Raw genomic sequence first — 25,037 nt, 5'->3', positions numbered from 1 at the left:
TTATGAACCACCATTCATAGTGCAAAAATTTCTGTTGAGCGGGGCAGTGGTGGTGCACGCCTTTAATTCCAGCACTCGGGCAGCAGAGGCAGGTGGATATCTGAGTTCGGGCCAGCCTGGTCTACAGATTAAGTTCTAGGACACTCAAGGCTACACAGGAAACCCTGTCTCAAGAAAAAAAAAAATCGACGTCTGTTCTAGTGTCAGACACCTAACAGGAAAAGGCTACATAGTATATATCACACCTGTATGTTTGGTGATGGTAGACTAACACAATATATTTGGCGCAACACTAAACTGTTTCCTTAACTGCTTACGAAACTGTCACAAGAGTTCTTTGGATTAAACTTTAAAAGAAACTCAGGGACTCACCATGAAAGTGTAACTTGAAGGAAAGCCTGTGTGACTTGGAAATTTTATAATCAGTCCAAGACAATTTCCCTAAACCCAAGTTTTATTTCTTTGAAAGGCTTCCTTGAGTGTCTACTGGTAGAAGAGTCAGTTCAGGGAGACGTACGTATGAGAGAAATATGGTTTACAGTCAAATAGACCCTTCCGCTTCTGTTTTATAAAAGGGCATCAAAGAAAAACGCAACCCCAGGTCTTGGGGGCAAAAAATAAGACGGCAACATGACCCCAGTTTCAAAGGCAACAACCCTAAACCTGGGTGGTCGGCCATAATGATAACCAGAACGCTTAGGAGGCTCTAGGAGAGGAGAAAGGCCCTACCTGACCCAGTCTTCCTCCAGTTCGTCGCAGGACTCGCCGCCTGTCGTGTAGTCCGTCTCATAGTGGTCTGGATCCGTTCTCTTCGGTTTTCCTGCTCGTCCCTTTGTGGGAGCCCTTTTCGAAGGTGTCTCTAGGTTCCCGCTGCTGCTGTACCGAGGCTGCCTGAAGTCATCCACAGGTGAGGTCAGAGGAAGCTCCTGAGCCACTTCAGGCACCCTAGTGGAAACATGGGCCACTCTCAGAGACCAATGAGTACATTTTGACTCTGCCACCTCCCTGCGCGCACCCGAAAGGGCACCCATCCGAGGAGCTCATCCGCTGAGCACAGACGCCTGGCTTCCTGCATTCAGTCTGGCACTAATTCAGAACCCTCTAACACACAAGTAGCTTTAAAGCTCTCATTGGGGGAGGGAGTCCGTGCTTAAACGCCTAAGAAAAATGGATCTCATGCTTCCTTTTAGGAAGTTCAAACAAGAAGTGTTTATCTGGCCTGTGCCAGAGACTTACTCTACAAAAGGCTGTTAGGAAAATTCTTTTCTACAGGTTCTTCCAGTCCCTGGAATGCGGTGTGAGGACAAAGATACAGCTTATCCAAAGGAGATAGGCTCTTCGCAACATTAATTTTATGATACTGCGTATAGATTATCAAAGTTTGAAAAACTACAATATTTAAACTAAGATGCTTCCTGGTTTTTGAGTGACAAATGCCTGTCACCCCAGCATTCAAGAGGTTGAAGCAGGAGACTCTTTGGGCCGTGCTGGATGGGCTACACAGTGAGACCTGTCTAACCCCCCCCACCCCTCCCACCCCAACCCCCACCCCCGCCTTTCAAAGGAAGGCGTTTATTAAGTATGCTTTTTAGCTCTCTCTGTGTTGATCTTAAAGCCACATAGAATCAACAGGAGGTTTACTAGAACACTCATTATGTTTCTAATGTAATTATTTCACGTTGCATCAGATTTTAAATTGCATGTAATGTTCCTGCCACGAGCATGAAAACAAAGCCCAATGCAGCAATAGAAAGTAACAGAAACAGTTTTACTTTGCTCTGTAAACAGCAAGAACAGAAATGAACAAAGGAAGGGCTAGGCTTTCTAAGTTATCAGCCTGGCTATTCAAATCCACTATTTAAAAGGTCTGAAGCTTTGCGCCCCCCCCCCCCCCCCACACACACACACTTTTCCTTTTTCCCTTTGTGGCTGATGCTCAGGATTGAACCTGGGGCCTCATGAATGCTAGACAACCATCAAGCTGTTTCTTTTCTCCCTTTCAATTGCTTCCAAACTACAGAATCCAGAAGCTGAGATTCCATCTCCCAGGCTGACCGGTTTCTAGGGCCGCTTGGTTCTCACTACTGTTGGGGCCTTAGCATTCCAACCACACTTAAGCTCTACTGACCCTAAAGCTCTGGGGGATGGGTGTGCAGTTGGGAAAACGCAGGTGGCAGTATTTATTTCTTCTGTCAAAATCTATCCAGCCAATGTAGCTGCCTGTGTTGTGTCAATGCTATGCTTCCATGAGTGTCAATGACTGACAAGCTCTCTGACATGCTACCCACACCACCAGCTACTGCACATGCTCTGTTGCTTTGAGGCGGTAAAACAAGGCTTGGCAGCTGCTCTTTGATTTGAGGGGCTTTGTTTGTTTTTGTGACAGGGTATCCTGCAGCCCTGGCCTCAAATTCACAATATTGCTGAGGATAACCTTGAACTCTTGATCCCCCTGCCTCCACTTCCTCAAGGGTTAGGACTACAGTTATGTACCACCATGCCAGGCTTCAAATAAAACCTTTGAATATGGTTGGCCTATTTGAGGGCCTCAGCATCAGCTCCTGCCTCCCGGTTCCTGCCCTGCATGAGTCCTGTCCTGACTTCCTTCATTGGTAAACAATGATGTAGAATAGAAATGTAAGCCAAATAAACCCTTTCCTCCCCAAGTTGCGTCGGTCATGGTGTTTCATCACAGCAATAGTAAGCCTAATTAGGACAAGTTGTTACAGGATAATGGATATTGCTATGACAGACCTGACCATATTGTATTGGGTAGGATTGTGTCTTCGGCCTAGAAAAGTCATTTATTTCAGAGCTCAGTCAGCTGTTCTACTGGAGCTCTGAAGATAAGAATGTTTAGAGCAGACCTGGCTGGTGAAGTTTCAGAGGGAAGCAAAGCAAAGATTCAGGTCATTTATGTAAAGAATCTGTGGGTTCTGGTCAGCTGGGGATGAAGAATCGGGAGTGATTAGCAAGAGACCAGAAGCACTAAAGTAAAACCTTTGTTTTACTGGGATCATCATTGCTGGCCAGCTGAAACTGAGAAATTAGCAGTAATTAAGAAGAGACCAGCTCCAGGCGGTGGTGGCGCACACCTTTAATCCCAGCACTCGGGAGGCAGAAGAAGCAAGTGTATCTCTGTGAGTTCGAGGCCAGCCTGGTCTATAAGAGCTAGTTCCAGGACAGGCTCCAAAGCTACAGAGAAACCCTGTCTCAAAAAACCAAACCAAAACAAAACAAAACAAAAAAGAAAAGAGGAAGAGACCAGCATCACTGAGGTGAAATCTTCAGGGAAATGTTTCCATAAAGCACAGGGAAGCTGTGTTCCAGAGGAGGCCGAGGTTGTACCTCATGTTGGCAGCCAAATTTGGTACTGTAAGCATCCCCTGGGTGGTACTTGTTTTAAAGGCATGAAGGGGTCATGGAGCAGTTAAGGATTGGCAAGGTGAGAGGCCAGAGGAGAACTCTGGTGAAGACAGCCTCGGTAGCAGTCAGAGGAGGAGGACTGAAGGCAAGAGCGCGTAGGTGAGGTAAAAGTACAGCCCAGTTGCAGCAGAGACCCCGGCAGTTTGGAAACACCAGCCATGGGATGACAAGAACAGCAAGAGTGGAGCCTGCCCAAGCTTACAAGACAAACCGAGTGTGTGGCAGAGGGCAGAGCTGGAGAATGCCCAAGCCCCATTCCAACAACGTAAAGCATAAAGGAACCCCTATGGTTCGGATGGGGTCCCAGCGTATCCGCCCTGAGTTTAGTTACACCAGTCCCTAAGACGGTGATGTCGGGCTGCATTGTGGACCTTGAAGAAGTGAAGCCCACTGGGAGGCTTTTAAGGTCACTAAGAGTGTCCCCTTTCGGGTGGAGAGATGGCTCGGTGGTTAACAGCACTGCCTGCTCGTCTAAAGGTCCTGAGTTCAATTCCCAGCAACCACATGATGGCTCACAACCATCTGTAATGAGATCTGGTGCCTTCTTCTGGCGTGCAGACATGCATGTAGGCAGAATACTGTATACACAATAAATAGATCTTTAAAAAAAAAAGAGTGTCTCCTTTCAAGAGGACTGAGGTCCATCTCAACCTGTGACTCTCTCTTGTGCCCCATAATTGTTATCAGCACCACAAGGTCCTCACCAGAGCCAAGCAGGTGCCAGTGCCCTTACCTCCCCAACTATGACGTTTACAAAGTAAGTCTGCCTTGGGTATTTTGTTTTAAATGTTGAAAAACAGACGAATAACCAAAATTCTGGGCTTCAAATCGTGTTTTCTAGTTTAGCAGACATGTGTGAGAATAGAGCCGATCGACAGGCAACCTTTCCTGTCGATGAGACCCAATAATCCTGGGCAAAGGGAGAAAACCAAGTCGTCACACACCTCTGCTCAGCTAACTTCCACACTCATTCTGAGCAGAGCACAGAACCCTATTCCTCGTGGCAGATGAAAGGGGGTCTCATCCTCCTCATCCTGAATTTCCAAGTAGCACTCAAGCCTCTAGCAAAGATCACTGTAAGAGGAAGGAGGGCTTGTGGCCCGCTTGCCTGGTGCCAGTAGGTACTTTTTAAAGAATGGCCCTGTCGCTTCTCGGCCTTGTGATTCACAACCGTGTAAAGAAGGACGGCACAAAGCAATAGGCCTGCTGGAGGAGGCCGCTTGTTCCCACTGCTCAGCCCTGAAATAATGCATCTAGGATTTCTTTTTAAGCTTTTCTAGATTTTACATGGCTTTAGTCCACCACGTTGTCGTGCCAATTTGTTGTAAGGGGCGGGGGCAGCTCGTTGGTTCCCGGCTGCTTAGCCCCAAAATAATCACACAGAAACTGTATTAATTAAATCACTGCTTAACCCATTAGCTCTAGCTTCTTTTTTTTTTTTTTTTTTTTTTTTTTTTTTTGGTTTTTCGAGACAGGGTTTCTCTGTGGTTTTGGAGCCTATCCTGGAACTAGCTCTTGTAGACCACGCTGGTCTCAAACTCACAGAGATCCGCCTGCCTCTGCCTCCCGAGTGCTGGGATTAAAGGCGTGCGCCACCACCGCCCGGCTAGCTCTAGCTTCTTAATGGCTAACTCTTACATCTTAATTTAACACATTTCTATTCTGTGTATTGCCACGTGGCTATGGCTTACCAGCTAAAGTTCCATCTGAGTTCAATGGGCTTCATGCTTCTTACCAGCTAAAGTTCCATCTGAGTTCAATGGGCTTCATGCTTCTTACCAGCTAAAGTTCCATCTGAGTTCAATGGGCTTCATGGCTTCTCCCTCACTCCACCTCCTTTCTCCCTGCATTCTATTTAGTTTTCCCTGTCTACCTAAGTTCTGCCCTATCAACAGGCCAAGGCAGTTCCTTAATTAACCAATCCAATACGCCTCTCTAGACAAATGCTATCTAGTTAAGGTGCTACTTACATTGGTGTTGACTTATAGAAAGACTCTGGGTAGGACCGCCTGCCATCTACTTTGCCATTGGAAGAGTACACCATCGGACTGTCAACTCTCTCTGCATAGTCAGATGGCGGTGGAGGCATGTCTTGTGTGCCTGCAGACACATTTTTAACCTAGGGGGAAAAAACCCAAGAGACCATTTACTCATAATCAAAGGGTTAAAGAAATGGGGGAACAGGCAAATGGATCTAGAAAACATCATATTGAGTGAGGTAACCTAGACCCAGAAAGACAAATATCATATGAACTCACTCATAAGTGGCTTTTAGACATAAAGCAAAGAAAAACTAGCCTACAATTCACAATCCCAGAGAACCTAGAACCTAGACAACAAAGAGAACCCTAAGAGAGACATACATGGATCTAATCTACATGGGAAGTAGAAAAAGACAAGATCTCCTGAGTAAACTGGGAGTGTGGGGATCATGGGAGAGGGTAGAAGGGTAGTTGGGAGGAAGATAGGGGAGTAGAGAAAAATATATAGCTCAATAAAAACAATTAAAAAATCAAAAGGATATTTGAAAAAATAAAATCATTACATCATTACTAATAATAAAAAAAAGAAATGGGGGAATGTACATGCCTTTAATCTCAGAACTGGGGAGGCAGAGGCAGGTGGATCTCTGTGAATTCAAGGCCAGTCTGGTCTACAAAGCAAGTTCCAGGACAGCCAGGGCTACACAGAGAAGAAACCCAACTTGGGAGAGGAGGGTGAGGGAAGAAAGAAAAAAAAAAATCCTTTAGATCCAATTGAGCTTTTGGATTATTCTGCTATTTTATGCCCTTGCAATTATTATCAACATCTCTATAGAGTGCATCTCTGCAACAGGGCCCCTTCTATCTTGTGTCCTCTGCTGTGGGAGTACTCAGTGACTTCCTTCACTGTTTCCTACTCAGGGTTAGAGAGGAATGGAATCATTTCCCTCTGAAAGTGGAATTCAGGGCCACAGCCAAGCCAGCAGGTGGGTTTCTAGGGAGTGGACTTAGATTCCACCGCAGGAGGCCCTGGTGGGAGCCATTCTTGGCTCCCAGTGAATTTCTTACAACTGAACAAAACACCCTCTCCAGCAAATGCTTTGCCAAGTAAAGGGCCTGCCCTTACTCTAGAGACCTCATCAGAACTATAAAAGGCTTCCTTTTCTTCAAAGCCTGGCTTCATTTCTCCAGGATCCACTCCCTTCCCTTGCCCCTCCAGCATGAACTTTATCAGAGCCCCAGTCCTGAGTGCCCTTCCCCCTTTCTTTGCCTGCGAATCCCTCAAGATTTGCTCCAAGTCTTAGTTCAAGTACAGCCAGCTCCTGGGGCGCTGCAGGGTGAGGTACAAACCTCTATCCCCCCCACATCTATCTCCGTATTCAGTGCCACGCAGTCGCTTACTCACGCCAATGGCTCACTCACTTATCTCTAACTCCTGTTTAGGAGCTACCGAGCGGGACAGAACAGCTAACAATGCTCAGCCAGCAGACCTTTTCCTAGGCACAGTCCTACAGGTGTGACACCTCTCTCAGAAATGAGGAAGCTGTGGCTTGGGGGATTGGATAACTTTCCCAAGGACCTAGACCCAATAAAAATGGTAATGTGTACAGCCTTGCTGTTGAGTCTGCAAGCCCTGCCCAGTGTCAGCACAAGTCAGAGGCCCAGAGCCTGGCCTTCAAGGTGAACCTGAGTTCACACGGAGGAAGGAGAACACCAACTCCCACAGACTGTCCTCTGAGTTACGCGCACACACACTGTGTCACAAGCGCGCGCACCCCAGATGCACACACAGATACACAAATAAATAAATGTAATAAGAAGAAGCTCAGAGCTTGCTATAAAAAGATTGCCTGGGGAACGAGAGGTAAAGAAAGTAGAACGAAAATACAAATTAAGATCTGTCTTGGGAGAAGCAAAGTCAAGAGTCATCATTCTCGGGGCTAAATGTTGGCCTTGCCTCTCCACACTAGCCTGCGGCAAGCCCTGAACCATGCACTCCACAGCAGCCTGTGGCAAACCCTTGGCCAAGTTTCCACCCCAGGGTCTTCACGCATGGAAAAAATCAGAGAAAGGAAATGGAAATCCACCCACAGAGTCCAGCCAACCAAGGAATGCCTGCCGCAGACTCGCTCTTGAGATGAACTGGAAAAGCTTATCTCAAAAACATACCTCACACAAACCATTAAAGAATGAAATAATTAATTTTTGGAGGTGCACAAGGTACATCAATAGGAAAAGAACCATATCTGGCCATAACGGGACACGCCTTCAATCCCAAGCACTTGGGAGGCAGAGCAGTTAGATATCTGCAAGTTCAAAGCCGGCCTTGACAACCAGGGCTGTACAGCGAGACCCTGCGCCTTCCCACCTCCCCCCGCAAAAAAACCTGTTCTGAAGTGTCAAAATACAATATATTATTTCAAAGAGCCACACAAGAAGTAAGTATAATGAGGACAAATTTTAATCAAAATTTAATTATACTCATTAGAAGGATGACAATTATCGCCTGGGAACAAGTCTTGTGACTTCGTTTAACCCGCCCCCCTCTTCCTCCTAGAGTCAATGAAAACATCCTGCACCCTGTGGAATACCGGGAGGAAAACAAGCCGAGGGCTTTGTTTCAGAGTAATACAGTGCAGGGGCACGGTGTTACCCGGTCTCTGCCTTCCTTGCTGGAAACAAGACAGAGCAGCGGGGGCTCTGTGAACCCTATTTTTTTCTCCACCCTGACCCCCTAAAGGCAGAGCCAATAAAAAGCTCAAAGTTTGGGGAAAACACTTTTTCTCATCAAAATCAATCTCCTATTATTTGTGATGAGTAGGATGCCGCAATTACAGACAGCCATCCTCCATCCCTCCTGCCCCCCCCCCGCCTTCACTACACGCTCACGTGCGGACAGTCAGGCTGGACCCACATCCAGCCAGTCTAGCAATGCGACAAAAGTCATCTACTTCTAAGGAGGAAAGGGAACTTCATCTGTTGAGTGTCTCTCATGTGCCAAGCAGTCTAATCACGTTTATTTGGCACCACCCAGGTGGATAAGATGTCAACATTTTCTGAGGAGGAAACTGAACTAAACCTGGTCAGAGTAAAACAGGTGAAATGGTTGCTTTGGAATCCAAGCCCTGTCCCTTCTCACTACAAGCTGTTCCCATTAAGCTCAACCTCAGCTTGAGATGCACCCCCCCTCCTCGAAACAAAGGAAGCTCATCCTTAGGGCGGTAACGTCGCTGTGCACTAATGAGCTGCAAGGTAAAACCTCTACTTGTCTAACTTTGTGAGAGCAGTAAATTTTACACAGAATTTAGTCACTAGTGATTGTGAGAAATCCACCTCAGATGGTTCTCTTCCTGCTTGGTAGGTTGGAGACTTGCAGAGAAAGCCCAGCACAGAGAGAAGCAGGCTAATCTCAAAGGGCCATCTCCAGTTTTACAGCCTGCCCAACCCACCTTCAAGGGTGACTGTCCTTACAAGGTCTCAACAGTAAGTGGTCCAACTTGTTTTTCCCGTTTCCTGGTGTTTTATACCTGCAGATGCTCACCCCTGAAAAAGCTCAGAATGCCTCTCAAAGTTCTTTTCCTATTTCTTTTTTCACTTTGGGTTTGTTTGAAATGTTCCCATGTGAACCAATCCCATGAATTAAGACTCCATAGACCAAGTTGGAAAGACGGATTGGTCTAAGTTGCTCAGCTGCACCAAGGCCTTTGCTCAGCAGCAGTGGCAGGTTGCCCAAAGAAACTGTCCGTGTATCAAGGACAAATTCTAAGTCACTGGGCTATCAGAGCTTTGGAAGCAAGTCAGGGGCTATTAGCAGGCAAGGTGGAGAAACCACCTTATTCTCACTGAGTGAACCATATTGGTTATCTAATCCTTGGCTGCTTGCTGCAGAAACAAATCCTGGTGAAGGCTGTACCTTAATACAGAGGCACTTCGGCTATGGCTCTTTACAGAGAAGCTCAAAAGCCAGAAATATCCCTGAGTCAGTCATCACCTGATTTTCCAAATACCCTTCTACTATAGTACAGTGTACAAAGTATGCCGTGGTGCAGAGAGGACTTCCGCCTACATTAACTAAAGGCTAAACAGGCCTGCAGTGTAATCGTTGTGGGTAGACTTCAGGGAGCAGGCGTTCTCAAATCATGCTCAACCCCATTCCAAACCCACCAAGTCGGAAACCAGGGGGCGTGGGGCAGAGTAAACTGCTCTAACAAGCCTTCCAGGGGATTCTGAAGGCAGCGAGGAGGAGGAGAGCCTCTGATGTGGGACAGACGCTGTTCTACAGACAGCCATGGCCTGTTTAGATCATTACACCTATCCACATGGCTGAGCTTAGAAACATTAACTCTTGGTACTGGAAATCTAGGAATTCCAGCTTTCAGAGAACCACTAAAGCACTCTCTAGCTCTCACACAAACTCCTCCTCCTCCTCCTCCTCCCCGAAGAATGCTCTGCTCTTTCTTGTCCTCCAACCTCTCTCCATTCACAATGGGGCTGGAACAGTCAGGGTCTATTGCACCACTCCACTCGTGTGGTTCAGAAAGCCAGAGAGGCTGCAGCTACTTCTGCTACCCTCTGTTCCACCAGAGACCATGACCACCATGTCATCTCTTCCACAGTGAGAGTCTAGTATACCAATGGTAGAGCCAAGAATGCTGTACCGAGCAAGAGTGGGAAAGCTAATCAAGTATTGTCAGCTGTCTGACGCTGATAACCAGCCATGCCTAGTCACTCCAGCCTGGCCATGCTCATTTGTCTCCCACTATGGACTTCTATGTTGCCGGGAAGTGACATGGGAAGCCTTCAAAAAAAAATCTGTTTTCACTGAAAGGTTGTAGCAGGGTAGATAGGACTAAGTCACATCGCAATGATACATTTATGTACTTACATCTTGGATACTCTTACCCACGCTGTTACTGTTACGATTACTGTCCTAACTGAAATGTATTGGGTGTAGATGTATTCAATATATGTCTTACTTATAATTTCAATGTACAATGATTTTATCAGGATATAACCCCCCATATAAAATCAAGGCACATTCAGTGCATATGTATAGTTTACTGTACATCAAATAAACTTCTTTGAAGCTGGTTTTTTTTTTTTTTGGTTTTTCGAGACAGAGTTTCTCTGTAGCTTTGGTGCCCGTCCCGGAACTACCTCTTGTAGACCAGGCTGGCCTCGAACTCCCAGAGATCCGCCTGCCTCTGCCTCCCGAGTGCTGGGATTAAAGGCGTGTGCCACCACCGCCAGGCTTTGAAGCTGTTTTTAAAAATATTGGGTATAATTATATTGGCTGGCCTTTCATTGTTACACCAGCTTAACTATGGATGGAACTTTGATTTTCCTTGTTTAGAGAACTAACCTATTCTATTTAAAACCCTCATTAGAAGTCAAGGACACAGAAAGCTATTCTGGGGTGACCACAGGCAACAAGGTATGACTGCACAAATCCTGCCCCAACTCTAGACTTTCACGGCAAAAAAAAAAAAAAAACCTCTTCTGTCAAGTTATAAAATTCAAACCCAAGTCATTTTGATACCCTCCACTAGAGAGAGTTTGAGTGATCAGCATCTAAGCCCATCTGTCGCCACAACAAGCAACCTGCCTCTCAGATTTTCATCGTCCTCATGAGACCCTTAGTCACAGATTCTTTAACCACAGTGGGAGTACCTGAAACTCGGCTCTGAATTTCAATTGCCACTTCATTAGATAATGCAGCAATAAAAACTGATCTCAAGGCCAGGCGTGGTGGCACATACCTCGGAAAAATTAAAAATTAAACAAGAACTGATCTCAAGCACATGTTCACAGTGAACTTTTAAATATTTACCATAGAAGTGTAAACTTTTCCCAAGCCTGTGGTGTTGTATTTATCCAGAACGTGAATACACATTTAATACTCATGTTCCTATAGTTATAACTGTCTAAGACTGCAGGCTTGGTAAAGGGATTTGAATGGAAAAACTAGCATAAATGACTCTGTCTTTGAGGAGTCAAGGTGCTAGACCTTCTCAACTCAACACTAACAGCCACAGCCAAGTAGTCCCTCCTCTGTCACTCTCGATCCCTTAGAGCATAGTGCTTGCTCTCATAAAGAGGCAGAAAGGGATCAGAGGAACATGGCGGCCTCAATAAGAGAAGCCAACAAACACATTCCAACCTACTCAGAAGCTCATAAGCTATTCAAATTGCATCCTGAACTTACACCTGCTCAGATGACTCCATATAAACACAAAGGAGAAATCACAATTAATTCAAGTAGCATACTTAGAGTGCATACTGTCCTCAGCATTATTTTCCTAGACACTCTTTCCTCGTTCTACACAAAAGTCATACCATGTGGCCACAGCAGGTTAGTGCAAGGAGGCCTTGTGACCCAACCAAACTCAGCCATAGTCCCTTTCCAGCCTGTTTGAGAGGAATAGTATGAAGTACTCAAGCTGGATACAGCAACACATACAATCCCAGCACTTGGAAGGTAGAAACAGGGGGATTATAAAGTCAAAGTCATCCTTAGTGATCTGAGCCACATGCAATCTTGTAAAAGAAACAGAAAAACAATCTCAAGGACTCAAGTATCTGCTTTTTGCCTGTGTTCCCAAGAAGTGAGGCCAACCCCGGCAGGAAGAGATCAAGGTGAATTCGCAAGTTCTAAGGACCTTTAGAAACCCCCTGGTTTCGGCTATCAGGGGTACACAGCCTCACCATTGCCCACTGAGGATAAGCTGTTTCAACTCTTTCTAAGATTTCGTGTGTTTTAAATAAAATCTTTTTACCTAAGCGAATTCAAGTTGTTTCTGCCACCTGTAACCAGGACATCAAAATTCTTCTCTCTGTTGCCAGTTATTTTCCTTTCCAAATCCCTGGAGTGAAACAGCCACACTTTGAATCAGCTACATCCTACACTAGAATGAGAGGCAGACAAAATGACTGCACAAGGAATTGGAGATGCAAAGGTGTTCCATCTGCTTGCCAGGGAATGCTGGAATCAGAGATGTCCACAAAGAGCCAGGCAGTCTCTCCAACCAAACATGTGGGCTAAAGACATCAGAATTCATCTACCTAAAACCAGGCATAGTATCAGAATTCACAATAATTCCCTAATATACCACTTACTTCCATAAGTACAAAAGCCAGCATTACACACCAAGAGTGGAAGGGAGGGAGGGGGCGCTAAGATTCCCACTACTCCATTTATCGAAGAACTGAAGCCCACAGCAAGGGATCTGCTTTGCCTACTGATGATACACAAACTCTCCAGAGCCTGGTTTCTTGTATGCTCATGTGTAGGAAAATAATCTCAATTAATACTGAGGAAACGCATTAAAGACGCAAGAACATTTGAGGGCTCCTTTTGGTTGATGATTTTTTTCTTTCAGATGGTTCTCACTGGTTATTCAGGCTAGCCTTCAACTCCTGGCTTCAAGCTTCCTTCCTGCCTCCATCCATCCCCTCAGGAGCCTGTACTGTAGGCGGCACACTGACCAAGTCCCCAGCTCATCACAAACACTGAGAATCACCTCCCTCACACAATCAGGGCAATGGTGGAGAAGGAACATGTCCTCACAGCTGAGGTGAGGGAGGCACTTGGGCTTGGAGAAGGAACATGTCCCCACAGCTGAGGTGAGGGAGGCACTTGGGCTTGCCATATCTACAATGCTTAGTCAGTTGTGCATGACACAGACTCATCAAACAGGGGGCTCAGACTATCCTGTGCCTCATAAAAGGTGCCCTTTGCTCCCATCAAAACTCTTAAAAAAATCAAGATATCAGAGAAACTGCTTGGATTTTTCCTACCTCAACAGTTGCTAAAATATAAAGTAGAGAGAAAACACACACATGTATATAAACAAAGACAATAGTGATACACTTCTTCTGTTGATAGACAAACATTATAAAGTCTAACAGGGCGGGGGAGGGGCAGGGGGGTAGTGGCAAGCTGATGTCTGTGAGTTCAAGGCCAGCCTGGTCTACAGAGTGAGTTCCAAGACAGCCACGGCTACACAGAAAAACCCTGTCTTGAAAAACATGAATAAATAAATAAAAATCAAGTCTAACAGTATCAAGATAGTAAGTGGGCAAGCTTTGGAAAACATTTGCCATTATTTTATAAAAAAGTGCGCTCACAAGCTCTTCACCCCAGGAGTTCCACACTTGGGTCCAGAGCCAAGAGAAATTTGCACAAGAGTGGGAGAGTCGAGAGGTTTGTAGCAAGAGCGCTGGTGTTTGTGTCCTACACTGTGGCAGTGCTGTGGATCACGCGCACACACGCAGTGCACCGGGCACTCTCCGCAGCTGAGCTACACAATGCCAGTCTAGCTAGCAATGCTGCTCTTAATAACGTAACAGCCCACCGACAAGAGCTAGAGAAACCGCCATGAAACTGTGGAATACAGGGGCTCGGAGTGTTGCCTCTAGTTAAATACAATCAATCTAGGATCGAATTAAAAAAGGCAAGTGATAAGACAATCCATATCCATACAAGGATAGCCACACACACACACCTCACACACCGCCCAGCTCTCCTAACAGGCAGATGTGAGGAGGGCGATGAGAAAGTACAATATATATAGAGACTAGCACAATGTGAGGCTATAATTATAATTCTTGCCCGGGAAGGTGTGTCCTCAATTATGAAACAAAGTAACAAGAACGCTGTGCAGGTAACAAAGACAACAATATAATGAACCAAGAACTGTATTCTTGTACTTTTGTGGGCCTGAAGCCCCAGTAGAAACAAAACAAACCCAAGTAAAAGGTGGTCCCAAGAGCGGGAAATAGTTTCAAGTCAAGCTTTGCCACAGACTCTATGACCCACTATCTGTGAATGAAAAAGCTGTCAGCCGATACAACTCAGGTTAGACACCAATCTTCTCCATTCTCTAACACTGTCTCTTTTTTTGTTTGTTTTTGTTTTTATTTTTTGAGACACGGTTTCTCTGTAGCTTTGGAGCCTGTCCTGGAACTTGCTCTTGTAGACCACGCTGGACTCGAACTCACAGAGATCTGCTTGCCTCTGCCTCCCGGGTGCTGGTATTAAAGGCGTACACCACCACCGCCCAGATTGGCAATTTTTTTTATATCTAATGACTCCATGAGTATAGCCTTTAGCCTGCTAATACTACAATGGAGAATCTACCCTATATAACTACAGACATGTATGAAAGGTATACAAAATAGTTTTTTTATTCTTATTTCTGTTTGCAATATTAAATGGCAAATTTACCCATCAGCAAACCACGGCATAGTCACACCATCTGGCAGTTGTGGTGGTAAGGAAAATTCAGCAAGATACCCCATAAAGATGAAAGCCGGGCGGTGGTGGCGCACGCCTTTAATCCCAGCACTCAGGAGGCAGAGGCAGGAGGATCTCTGTGAGTTCAAGACCAGCCTGGTCTACAGAGCTAGTTCCAGGACAGGCTCGAAAGCCACAGAGAAACCCTGTCTTGAAAAACCAAAAAAAAAAAAAAAAAAAAAAAAAAAAAGATGAAAGCAGATAGTTTCGATAAGCTGGTGAGGTCTTATTTTCACAATGAGACAAAAGTGGTAGTCCACATACCTGTGATCCTTGCTACTTGGAAGGCTGAGACAGCAGGTTAGATTAAGGCCAGTCTGGGCTACATAAAGAGTTCAAAACCAACCTGGAATATACAACAAGACCCTATCTCAAAAAATATATATATATATAAATCAAAACAGGGCTGGTAAGATGGATCAGCAAGTAAAGGAGCGTGCTACCAAGCCTGAGAACCTGAGTTCGATCCCTGCAACACACATGACGGAGAGAACAGACCCCCTGAAATTTTACTTCTGACCTCTACATTCAGGCCATGCCACTTGTATACATACAGAAACAAACAAGCACATAAATATGATACTGCCCAGTGTCTCAGTCAACTCTGTTGCCTGCAAGAGGTAGAACTCTCAGCTCCCTCTCCAGCACCATGTCTGCCTGCATGTTCCATGCTCGCCACCATGATGGCTGATGATAATGGACCAAACCCCTGAAACTGCAAGCAAGCCCCCTCAATTAAGTGTTTTCCTTGTAAGAGTTGCTATGGTTATGGTGTCTCTTCCAATAAAAGCATGACCAAGACAAACAGCATCCACTTCAGTGACTATGAAGGACAAATATGCAAATGTAGGCTCATTTACAACGAACAACACATACAGAAAAGATACCCGCAAAAAAACTTCCTAAAAGAAGAAATAACATGCAAGAGATGCAGGACTAGGAACTTAGAAAGTTGCAAATGTTCCCATCAGTATGCAAAAGGATCTAGGGAATGGAGAGTGATCCTAAATCAAAAGAGGTGGCAAGATTTCGAATGGTAATAAATTTCCACTAAGTAACACTCACTTTAGTCCCACCCATATGCAAGTCCCCTGTTTCAGCACTCCACAGTTACTACGATTCCCATTTTCCCCCAGCACTGGAGACTTAACTCAAGGTCCCTTGCACGTATAAAATCAAACTCTAATCCACACTCAGCACAAGCTGAGTGACCGAAGGACAAAGACTACAAAGACTCACTGCCTCACTGCTGAGCTTCTCATGCAGACTGGTATCTCCGGGGCAGCGCAAGGGACAGTGGAAGCCCCTGAGGAGAAGAAGGGCACAGAGAGCTGAGAACGAGGAGCAAATAGCTTCATCTGGGGTAGAACTGAAATGTGCAGCTGAGCTCAGTGGACTGAGTTTGGGAAGCCAGGGAAGATAGCAGAAAAGACAAACTACTCGAGGCTACAATACCAAGTCACTAATTATAAGGTACTGCCTTTATTTGTGGGTATATATTGGGCTGGGGGTTGAACCCAGGGCCTTCGACGTGTTAGGCAAGAGCTCTACCGCTGAGCTACGCCAGCAGCCAAGAGGATGCCTTTTAAAGAACTATCTTTCACCTCATCACCACTCCCATGAGTGACTACCTGCTGCTGCCAAGGTATCAAAAGAGCTAATAACTGATTAAACCTTCCTGATACTAAATCATGTGAGAGGCTAAAGTTCACCATGACTAATATTACAGGTGCTGGGCTCCCCGGAGCTGGTTTATTTATTTATTTTTTTTAAAGCTCTCTCGAAACCTTGAGTAAACAAACCCGACAGTCAGTGAAACAACTGACACACCCAGAAACTCTCAGCAAAACATTGACTTCATAGTCCATGGTGAACAGTCCCGGTCCATCCAGAGGTTGGCCTCGCCTGGAGCTATAGATGGACGGACAATCTCCCTCTAAGGCAGCTTCACACCTCACAGAGGGAGTGGCTTCCTACAGAAGGCAGGGTTAGCACCCACCACTCACAGCAAATAAGTCACTCTCTTTCTGGCTTTCTGAACATGGCTCTTTTTTCCTTCACTAGCTAGAAACAGTTTCTAGCTAAGCCTGCAGATTTCCTAAAAACTCTGGCATACAGAATGCTAGGGCTAAGGGGGACAGTTTATCAGGAACCCACAGCTCTTTTTGAAAGTCCTCCTATACCCCATTGCCAATAGCCACAATAAGCCTACCCTAGCGCCAGTCAGGGTCCAGTATCCACAATTAAATTTCATAGCTGAAAACAGTCTGGCTAGAACCAGATCTAGTGGTAAAGGCCCGAGGTCCTGGCTACCTGGGAGGCCTGCTTAGATTACAGAGTGAGTTCGTGTCCAGCCTGGGCAAGTTAGGATATGCTATCTCAAAAACAGGAAGTACAGGAATGTGGGAAGACGGCTTAATGGGTAAATCCCTTGTCTTGGAATTGGGAGAATGTAAATTTAGATCTCCGGAACCCGAATAAAAGCCAAATGCAATAGCAAATCTATAATCAAAGCTCTTCTAAGGTAAGACGGAGGCAGTCAGGAAAATCCCAGGAAGGCAGCACAAACAGACGCTGTCCCAAAGAGGTGGAAGATGTGAGCCAGCACCTGGGTTGTCCTGTGACATCCACAGACAGTGCACAAGTGCATATGCCCGCACTCACAAGCAGGAACACACACACAATTCACTACACAAGAACTCACAAAGATCAAACAAAAGGAGCAAGCACAGAAACCTACCGATACAGCAGCAAACAGCTGGACTCGCATGCAAGCCCAAGGCCCTGGGTTCGGTCTCCAGGACTGAAGAAAAAATATTAAAGAAAACGTAGGGGAAAAAAGTTTCTATAGGTGCTCCTCACAGAAACCCAACAGAAACAAAGTCTGTTTCCACACAGAGATTCGCCTACCTCTACTTCCAGAGTGCTGGGATTAAAGGAGCTTGTCATCTCACACACTCACACACACACACACACACACACACACACACACACACACACCAGCTTGCTTGCTCAGGATTTTTGTTTGTTTGGTTTTTTTTTTTTTTTTTCCAAGACAGGGTTTCTCTGTGTAGCCCTGGCTGTCCTGGAATTCTCTCTGTAACCAGGCTGGTCTCGAACTCACAGAGTACTGGGATTAAAGGCGTGCGCCACCATTGCCCAGCTAAAGGCTGTTAAAATTTACCATCCCTCCTAAAAGAGAAACTCCTGTAATCTCTGTCTGTCTTACTGAAGTATTTGATAGGTAAATGGGATACAGAATGAGTCACTGTGGTTGAACACGCTGCTATCAATGTAAAAAGTTGATAAGGTTACCAACAGTGGCCATCCCATTCCCAAAATGCCTCTGCCATGCTTGACCCCAGCCGCTCCCAACCCTGGGGCAACAGTGTTTTCTCCAAAACAGTAAAGCAAAGAAATAAAGGTGTGGAAGGGAGTTGCTTGCACTTTGCAAAGGCCAAGGGGTCTCTGTGACTTTCTAGGGGGTATTCCTTCCTGAAAACAGAAATGAGTTCACCCTTTAAAGAAGAAATTTCCATTTACCAACCTTTTAAAAATTCTGAGAAAAAAACAAACAACTTATTAAATGTATAAACACAATAATTCTAAGCATAAAGTTTAACAAAGTACAAAAAAATTAGGGACAGACACTAGAAATTTAACAAAAGGTTAAAAGTGTTTTGTTCTGTTTACACTTACCCACTCTTCAACATTGGGGGGCTGTTCATCATAAATATGTTCCTTATCCCACAAAATATTGGACTTGTCATACCGGTCCATCTTTCTTCGGGTTTTCACAGCAAAGAAAATGATTAAAGCAAAAGCCACGAGTATCATGAAGCCCAGGACAATGGCTATAGCCTAAAAGGGAAGAAAGATATGGACATAATTAATTTTAATTGCTTTAATTGAAATCCACCTTCTAAGAACTAAAACCCTTACCAACGGGCCTGAGTACTTGTGATTTAACGGGTACAAAACCAAACTTCTACAGATTAGTTCTGTCATTAAAAACTAACCCACACCAACTGGACAAAGCTAGCAAAACACACGCTAAGTGTGCCTGTGTGCACATAAACAGAAATGGACACAAACCAAGTGACTCCGTGCTCAAACCCTGCTTACAGGTAGACCCGTCAGCACCCACTTCAGCGCTCAGGAAATGGGTTCTGGGCACTGTGCCTCAGTCGCTGTCAGATTTTTATAAAAAAGCGAAAATAGCTGGTACAGTAATGAAATCAATAGATTTTTGTTTGTTTTTTGAGGCAGTGTCTCAAATAGCCCAGGCTACTCTCAAACTCTTTATGTAGCCGAAGATGATCTTAACCTCTTGGTCTTCCTGCCTATTCTTCCCCAGTGCTAAGATTACAGACATATGCCCAGTATCAATGTCTTTCTTCTAAAGGGTTTGAAAATGTTGATTTCAGAATCATACCTATAACCCTGTTCATGACGCACGCTTGGCGACCTTTTTACACTCTATGAAAGTTGTGCCATCTGTCTTAACATAAATGATAACACTATGAATCTAACCAACTTATAAATTAGAACAAATGGACGAATGAGTCCTTTGATCTAGCAAGTTCCTCGGTTTCAGTGCCTTGTGACAATGACGCCTCCTCTTGATGGCTCACCCAGTCTCTGGCAGACATATAAGGTGGCACACTGGTCTGCGCACGCTTGAAGACGAGACCAGTACTGGTTATCTACTCACGGCTAACAGCAGGCTCTCCTACCCACTGTCTACCTCGCAGTGACATCCTTTTTCAAAGAATATAGGTTTCAAGTAGCCAGAGGATTACAAGGGACCGGAGTGTGGTGAGATAGTCAAACCGACTCTACCAATTCGCAGTCCTCACCACAGACAGGTCTGAACAGTAACAGCAAGCCCTCTGAAACCTACACCAGACAGTGGAGAAAGTCTAACCCAAGAGAGTGACTCATTCAGGAGGAAGAATGAGAACTCCTGAGTCAAGAGGAGGGGAAAGGAGCAGTGGCATTCGTGGTTTGAAGTGACTCACAGTTGCCTACAGTAAGGTTTACGCCCCCGAAGCACATAAAATCACCTGGACAAAAGTACCAACATTCTGAAAACTACCACAAGAAATGGAAATATATTCTATGTTCATTGATTAGAAGATTTACAATCTCACTGGACAATGATTGCATATGCCTTTAATTCCAGCACTCGGGAGGCAGAGGGATCTCTGTGAATTCAAGGCCAGCCTGATCTATAAAGTGAATTCCAGGACAACCAGGGCTACAGAGAAACCCTGTCTTGAAAAATGCATGTCCTCCCCCTCAAAAAAAAGAAAAGAAAAGAAAAAGAAAGAAAAAGAAAGAAAAAGAAAAAAAGAAGAAGGCTTAAAATTGCAATAATTACAAAATTCCCCTAAACTGAGCTACAGATTTGGGGCAACACTTCAAAGTCCCAGCAGGTAGCTTGCAAAAACCAAAACTTATCCTACCATGCACAAGGGCTATCCTAAAGGATAATCCTAAAATGCAGATAGAAATGCAAGAAACACAGAATCTACACAATCTAGTCAAAATAATTTTAAACAAAGTTAGAGAATCCATACTTCATAACTTCAAAAACTTACTATAACAGTAAAGTAAAAAGACAGTGTGGTATGGGTGTAAGGATAGAAATATAGATTAATGGAATCAAATGAGACTCCAAAATGTTCACATCAATAACCAATTTTGTGTGTTTGTGTGTACACGCAAGTGTAAGCAAGAGTGTACTTTCTTGGGTGTGCACGTGGGTATACTTGCCTATATACGTGTGTGTCTACGAGGAAAAGGTCAAAGGTCAACAACAGGTATCTTCCTCTATGACTGTTCATTTTAATTTTCAAGAAGCAGACTCTCTATGAACCCGGAGCTTGACAATTCACCTAGACTGGCTGGCTAGTGAACTCCTAGGAGTGCCGATTTCTGTATCGTCAGCACTAGGGTTACATGTGTGCCCACCCACCATGTCTGGGGTTCTTGCATGGGTTCTGGGGATCCAAACTCAAGTCCTCATGATTGTGCAAGCATCTACCCACTGAGCCATCTGCAATTCCAAATGTTTCTAACCCAGGGCCTTGTGCAGAATAAGCAAATTTTCCACCAATGAGCTATAACCATCACCCACACAGTCAACTCATTTGGGACACTGCACAGAGAAAATTTAATGGACCAGGGGAGGTAGCTCATATGCCTGTAACTACAGCACTCAAAAGGCTGGAGCTACAGCAGGATCACAATTTACAGGCAACTGTGGGCTATACAGTAGGACCCTGGCTCCAAAGAGGGGGATATAATTAAAAAGAAAAAGCAACTTTTATGGAGAATATTTACTTTCATTGGTAAGATACCATAAGCAAAAAACAACAAAAGAAAAATCAGACAAGAGCCTATCAAAAGTAAAGTTTTGTGTAAAGAATATCATAAAAAAAACTTAAAAGGGGTGTGGGCAAAATAACAAATATTTATATAAATCATTCATAAGAGATTTATATACCTATTATAAAGACCAAAAACAGGCCAATTTTAAAAGTAAGTTTTTGAATATACAATGATGATAAATGTTCAATACATGTATGAAAATATGCTCAGTACCACTGGCTATCACAGAAAACAAATCAAAATACAAGCAGGGCATAGGAGCACACCCATAATTAGGGCCTCAGGATGCTAAAGCAGGAATGCTGTGAGTTCAAGGATGACCTGAGATACATATCAAAACTCTACCTCAAAAAAAACACAACAAACCACACACACCCAAAAAGCCCAATGAGGTACCATTTCACACCCATTAACATGACTAGAATCAGACAGACTGACAACAACAGGCTTACGTGAGGCAGGGGATGGTTACGACCCGCAAGCTTTTTGGAGAGACTGTAAAATGGCTTCTTTGGAAAACTGACAGTACCTCAAAGAGTTAGAGCCACACACAGCTCATCAATTCTCCCTGCAGCTATACTCACAACTCAAGAAATATTAGGAGTCACACAAAAACCTGTACATCAAGGATCCTAATAACAGAAGTCACAGACAATGCAGAGGTAGCCTTAATGTTCATAAATAATGGGTAAATAAAACGTGATATATGTTCTTAAATCATTCATCAATAAAAAGAAATAAAGGACTTACCATGACAAAAACACAGATAAAAAAAAATTAAATTAAATTTTAAAAAACCATCATGCTAAGTGAAAGATGCCAATCATAAGAGACCAGATATTGTGAAAATTCTTAACAACAGAGAACAGGCCAAGCTGGACAGGCAGAGGGCTGCTGCTCAGAGTGGGTCAAAAGAATGGTGAGCAAACGCTAATGGACACAGACATTGCCTCGGGAGACAGTGAAAATGTTCCACAACTGTAGGGATGCTTGCCCAATTCTGTGACTGCGCCAACCACTGAGGTACTCTCTAAACAGACAGACGGTATGTTAACCATGCCTTAACAATGACATCCAGTCTCTCCCCGACATTACGGCATCATTAAAAGTAGGGCCTCAGACATTATTTTTAAATGTTCCCATACTCACTATTCTGAGCGTTTCTAATCTCATGAAGAGAAGGATGGGTTATGGGAAAGAACAAAAACTACTCATACTACCAGGAGGTGGTGGCGCACACCTTTCATCCCAGCCAGCCTGGTCTATGGACCACGTTCCAGGACAGTTAGGGCTGTTACACAGAGAAACCTGTCTTGAAAAACCAACAAGCTATTCATACCTCTTGGGGATCCACCACACAGTAGTGGTAGAGATACTGATCCACGTAGAGTCCAGTAGCTCCAGTATAGAACTGACTGCAGAGGGTGTAGATCTGTGAACCATATATAGATCCCGAGGTCTGGGCGGTTGGGTTGACTCCCATTATATACACGATTGTTGCGATAAACACCAGGATGCCCAGGATAACGCTGACTATGATCACAATCAAGTAAAACCTTCTTGTTCTGGACATTCCAGATCTTACAACACTGGTAACAAATATTACCAAGGAGGCAATGAAGCAAAAGGCTGCCATGGCCAACAGGAAACCTTTGGCTGCTCTTGGATCTGTATACCCTCCATAGCCATAACCATAGCCATAACCATAGCCATAGCCATAGCCAGTTCCAAAGCCACCGAAGCCACTTCCTCCATAAGGGGAGCCTATACCGCCAAACATGCCATTTCCATAGCCTCTGTCCCAAGCGAGCGTGGAAGCCACACAGGCAAATATGGCGATGCACATGACAATGATGAGCATGGACAGGATCCGGATCACTCCTGGGGGCGACGTCCATTTGTAAAAGTGAAGAATTTCATCTTCTGGGTAAAAGGAGTATGCCGGCTGAGAGAGCATTGGTCGAACGTGCATTTCTCCGCCATAGGCGTCATTGCTTGGTGCATAATGATTGGGTTTGCTAAAGGGGAAATAAAAGATCTCAAATGAAAGACTGCTTGGAATAAAATTAGCCACATGGCTGAAGACTAAAGGGGCACAGCTGACTCTGCAGGACAAATCTGAGATGGACTGAGTTTCCGGCTGATACAGGCACCACTGGTCCTGGACACGTACTGGACAATAACCACTCTACGACATTAAAGGGCAATGACTCTCCAGATGTTGCTCCATATAACGATCATCTGGAAACATGCAAAATGTCAGGTAATGGGGCTGGTGATGTAATTCAGTGGTAGAGTAATGCCTGGTAAGGGCCATGTTTGTTCCACTCCCAGTACTGGGAGAGAGAGAGAAAAACCTCAGAGGCTGCACATCTTATCAGTGAAATCACAGCATGTGTGGGTGGGACCCACACAGCTTCAGAACAATGATATCAAGCTTTTTTTTTTTTGTCTATGTGGCACAAGGTAATTGCATTTAAACATAACGCCCACACCAGCCTATTGGGTGTCCTGTGCAGTTCCTAGCAGTCCTGTTCTTCTCAGGACTTAGTCTCTGAAGGCAACTGCTGGAATTACCAGGCAGGCCTATGTTGGGCACTGTGCTTGGCAGTGGAAAGACCTAAGTTAGAAAAGGAGGAAAAACGAAATGTAGTATTATAGTCAGTCATATATTATTTGTGTTTTAATAAATAAAGCTTGCCTGAAGATCAGTCCAAAGCAGCCACACTAGTCAGCCATACAGGCCAGGAAGTGGTTGCACACACCTTTAATCCCAGCAGCCACACTAGTCAGCCATAGAGGTTGGGTGGTGGTGGTGCACACATTTAATCCCAGCACTAGAAAGGAATATAAGGTGGGATGAGACAGGAACTCACTCTCTTCAGTCTGAAGATTTCATAGAGGTAGGAGCTCTCTAGTGGTTCAGCTGCTTTGCTTTTCTGATCTTCAGGTTGAATCCCAATATCTGTCTCTGGGTTTTTTATTATTCATGCTATATAACAAGAGGTAGAACCCTGCATTCAATCCCCAGGACCATCAAGAAGAATGTGTGTGTGTGTGTGTGTGTGTGTATGTATGTGTGTGCACACGCGTATGGTACATAAATTATTTATAATATGTATTATATATTTATTACTCAAGGAGTAAAATATTGAGCAAAATACTACATAATCTATAGTTAATTCCATCAAGAGTGGCAAAGTGCCAGGCAGTGGTGGCACACATCTTTAATCCCAGCACTCGGGTGGCAGAGACAGGTGGATCCCTGTGAGTTCGTGGCCAGCCTGATCTACAGAGCGAGTTCCAGGACAGGCTCCAAAGCTACAGAGAGAAACCCTGTCTTGAAAAACAAAAAACAGTGGCAAAGTAAACCAATTCTACACTAAGAATCTCCGTTATAAAAATTACTCTGCACATTCCAATAATTTAATTATAAATTGACAACTTGTATCAGAACCGCTGTCATTTGACCAAATTGAACCTAAGAACTTTGAGCCTTACATAATATCTTGGTGGGTGTTACTCTCTCTTTTTTTTTTTTTTAAAGCAGTCTCTCTACATAGCCCCGGCTGTCCTCAAACTCACAGAGGTATCTACCTGAATCTGCCTCTGCCTTCCAGGCGCTAGGATCAAAGGCATAAGCTACTACACCTAGCCCTAGACAGTATCTTGAGGCAAATATTAAAAATAGACGGTGTAGTTGCCTCCACAGGCAACTACAGACCATTTTGGAAGTTATGCACAAGGAAATTCACTTTTCATTGTAAATCTATGGTACAATTCACATCATTAAGTGCAAACTATTCAGATTGTTTGAGACAGTCTTACCACATAGCCCTAACCAGCCTTGTGATCTACACAGAGACCCAGACTACCTCAAATGTATGGTAATCGTTCTGTCTCTGCCTCGGAAGCACCAGGATTGCAAGTGTGCACAC

At 44.5% G+C, this 25,037-nt stretch overlaps 1 protein-coding gene across 1 annotated transcript in view; it reads right to left on the bottom strand.

Moving 5' to 3' along the window:
- The window catches only part of Ocln (occludin), a 44,847-nt gene that overhangs the window by 7,385 nt on the left and 12,425 nt on the right, over window positions 1-25,037 (bottom strand). The window contains exons 3-6 of the mRNA XM_041663780.1: window positions 22,439-23,117; window positions 18,403-18,564; window positions 5,397-5,545; window positions 730-945 (exon numbers count right to left, since the gene is read on the bottom strand). Of these exons, the coding sequence (XP_041519714.1) occupies window positions 730-945; window positions 5,397-5,545; window positions 18,403-18,564; window positions 22,439-23,117 (1,206 nt within the window). The remainder of the gene's footprint in view (window positions 1-729; window positions 946-5,396; window positions 5,546-18,402; window positions 18,565-22,438; window positions 23,118-25,037) is intronic.

The sequence above is a fragment of the Microtus oregoni genome, unplaced genomic scaffold (genome assembly GCF_018167655.1).
Source record: "Microtus oregoni isolate MIOR12 unplaced genomic scaffold, Mior012 000014F_ref0000157, whole genome shotgun sequence".
Lineage (NCBI taxonomy): Eukaryota > Metazoa > Chordata > Mammalia > Rodentia > Cricetidae > Microtus > Microtus oregoni.
The sequence above is the reverse complement of the archived record's forward strand: the minus strand, read 5'-3'. Positions and strand labels throughout refer to the sequence as shown.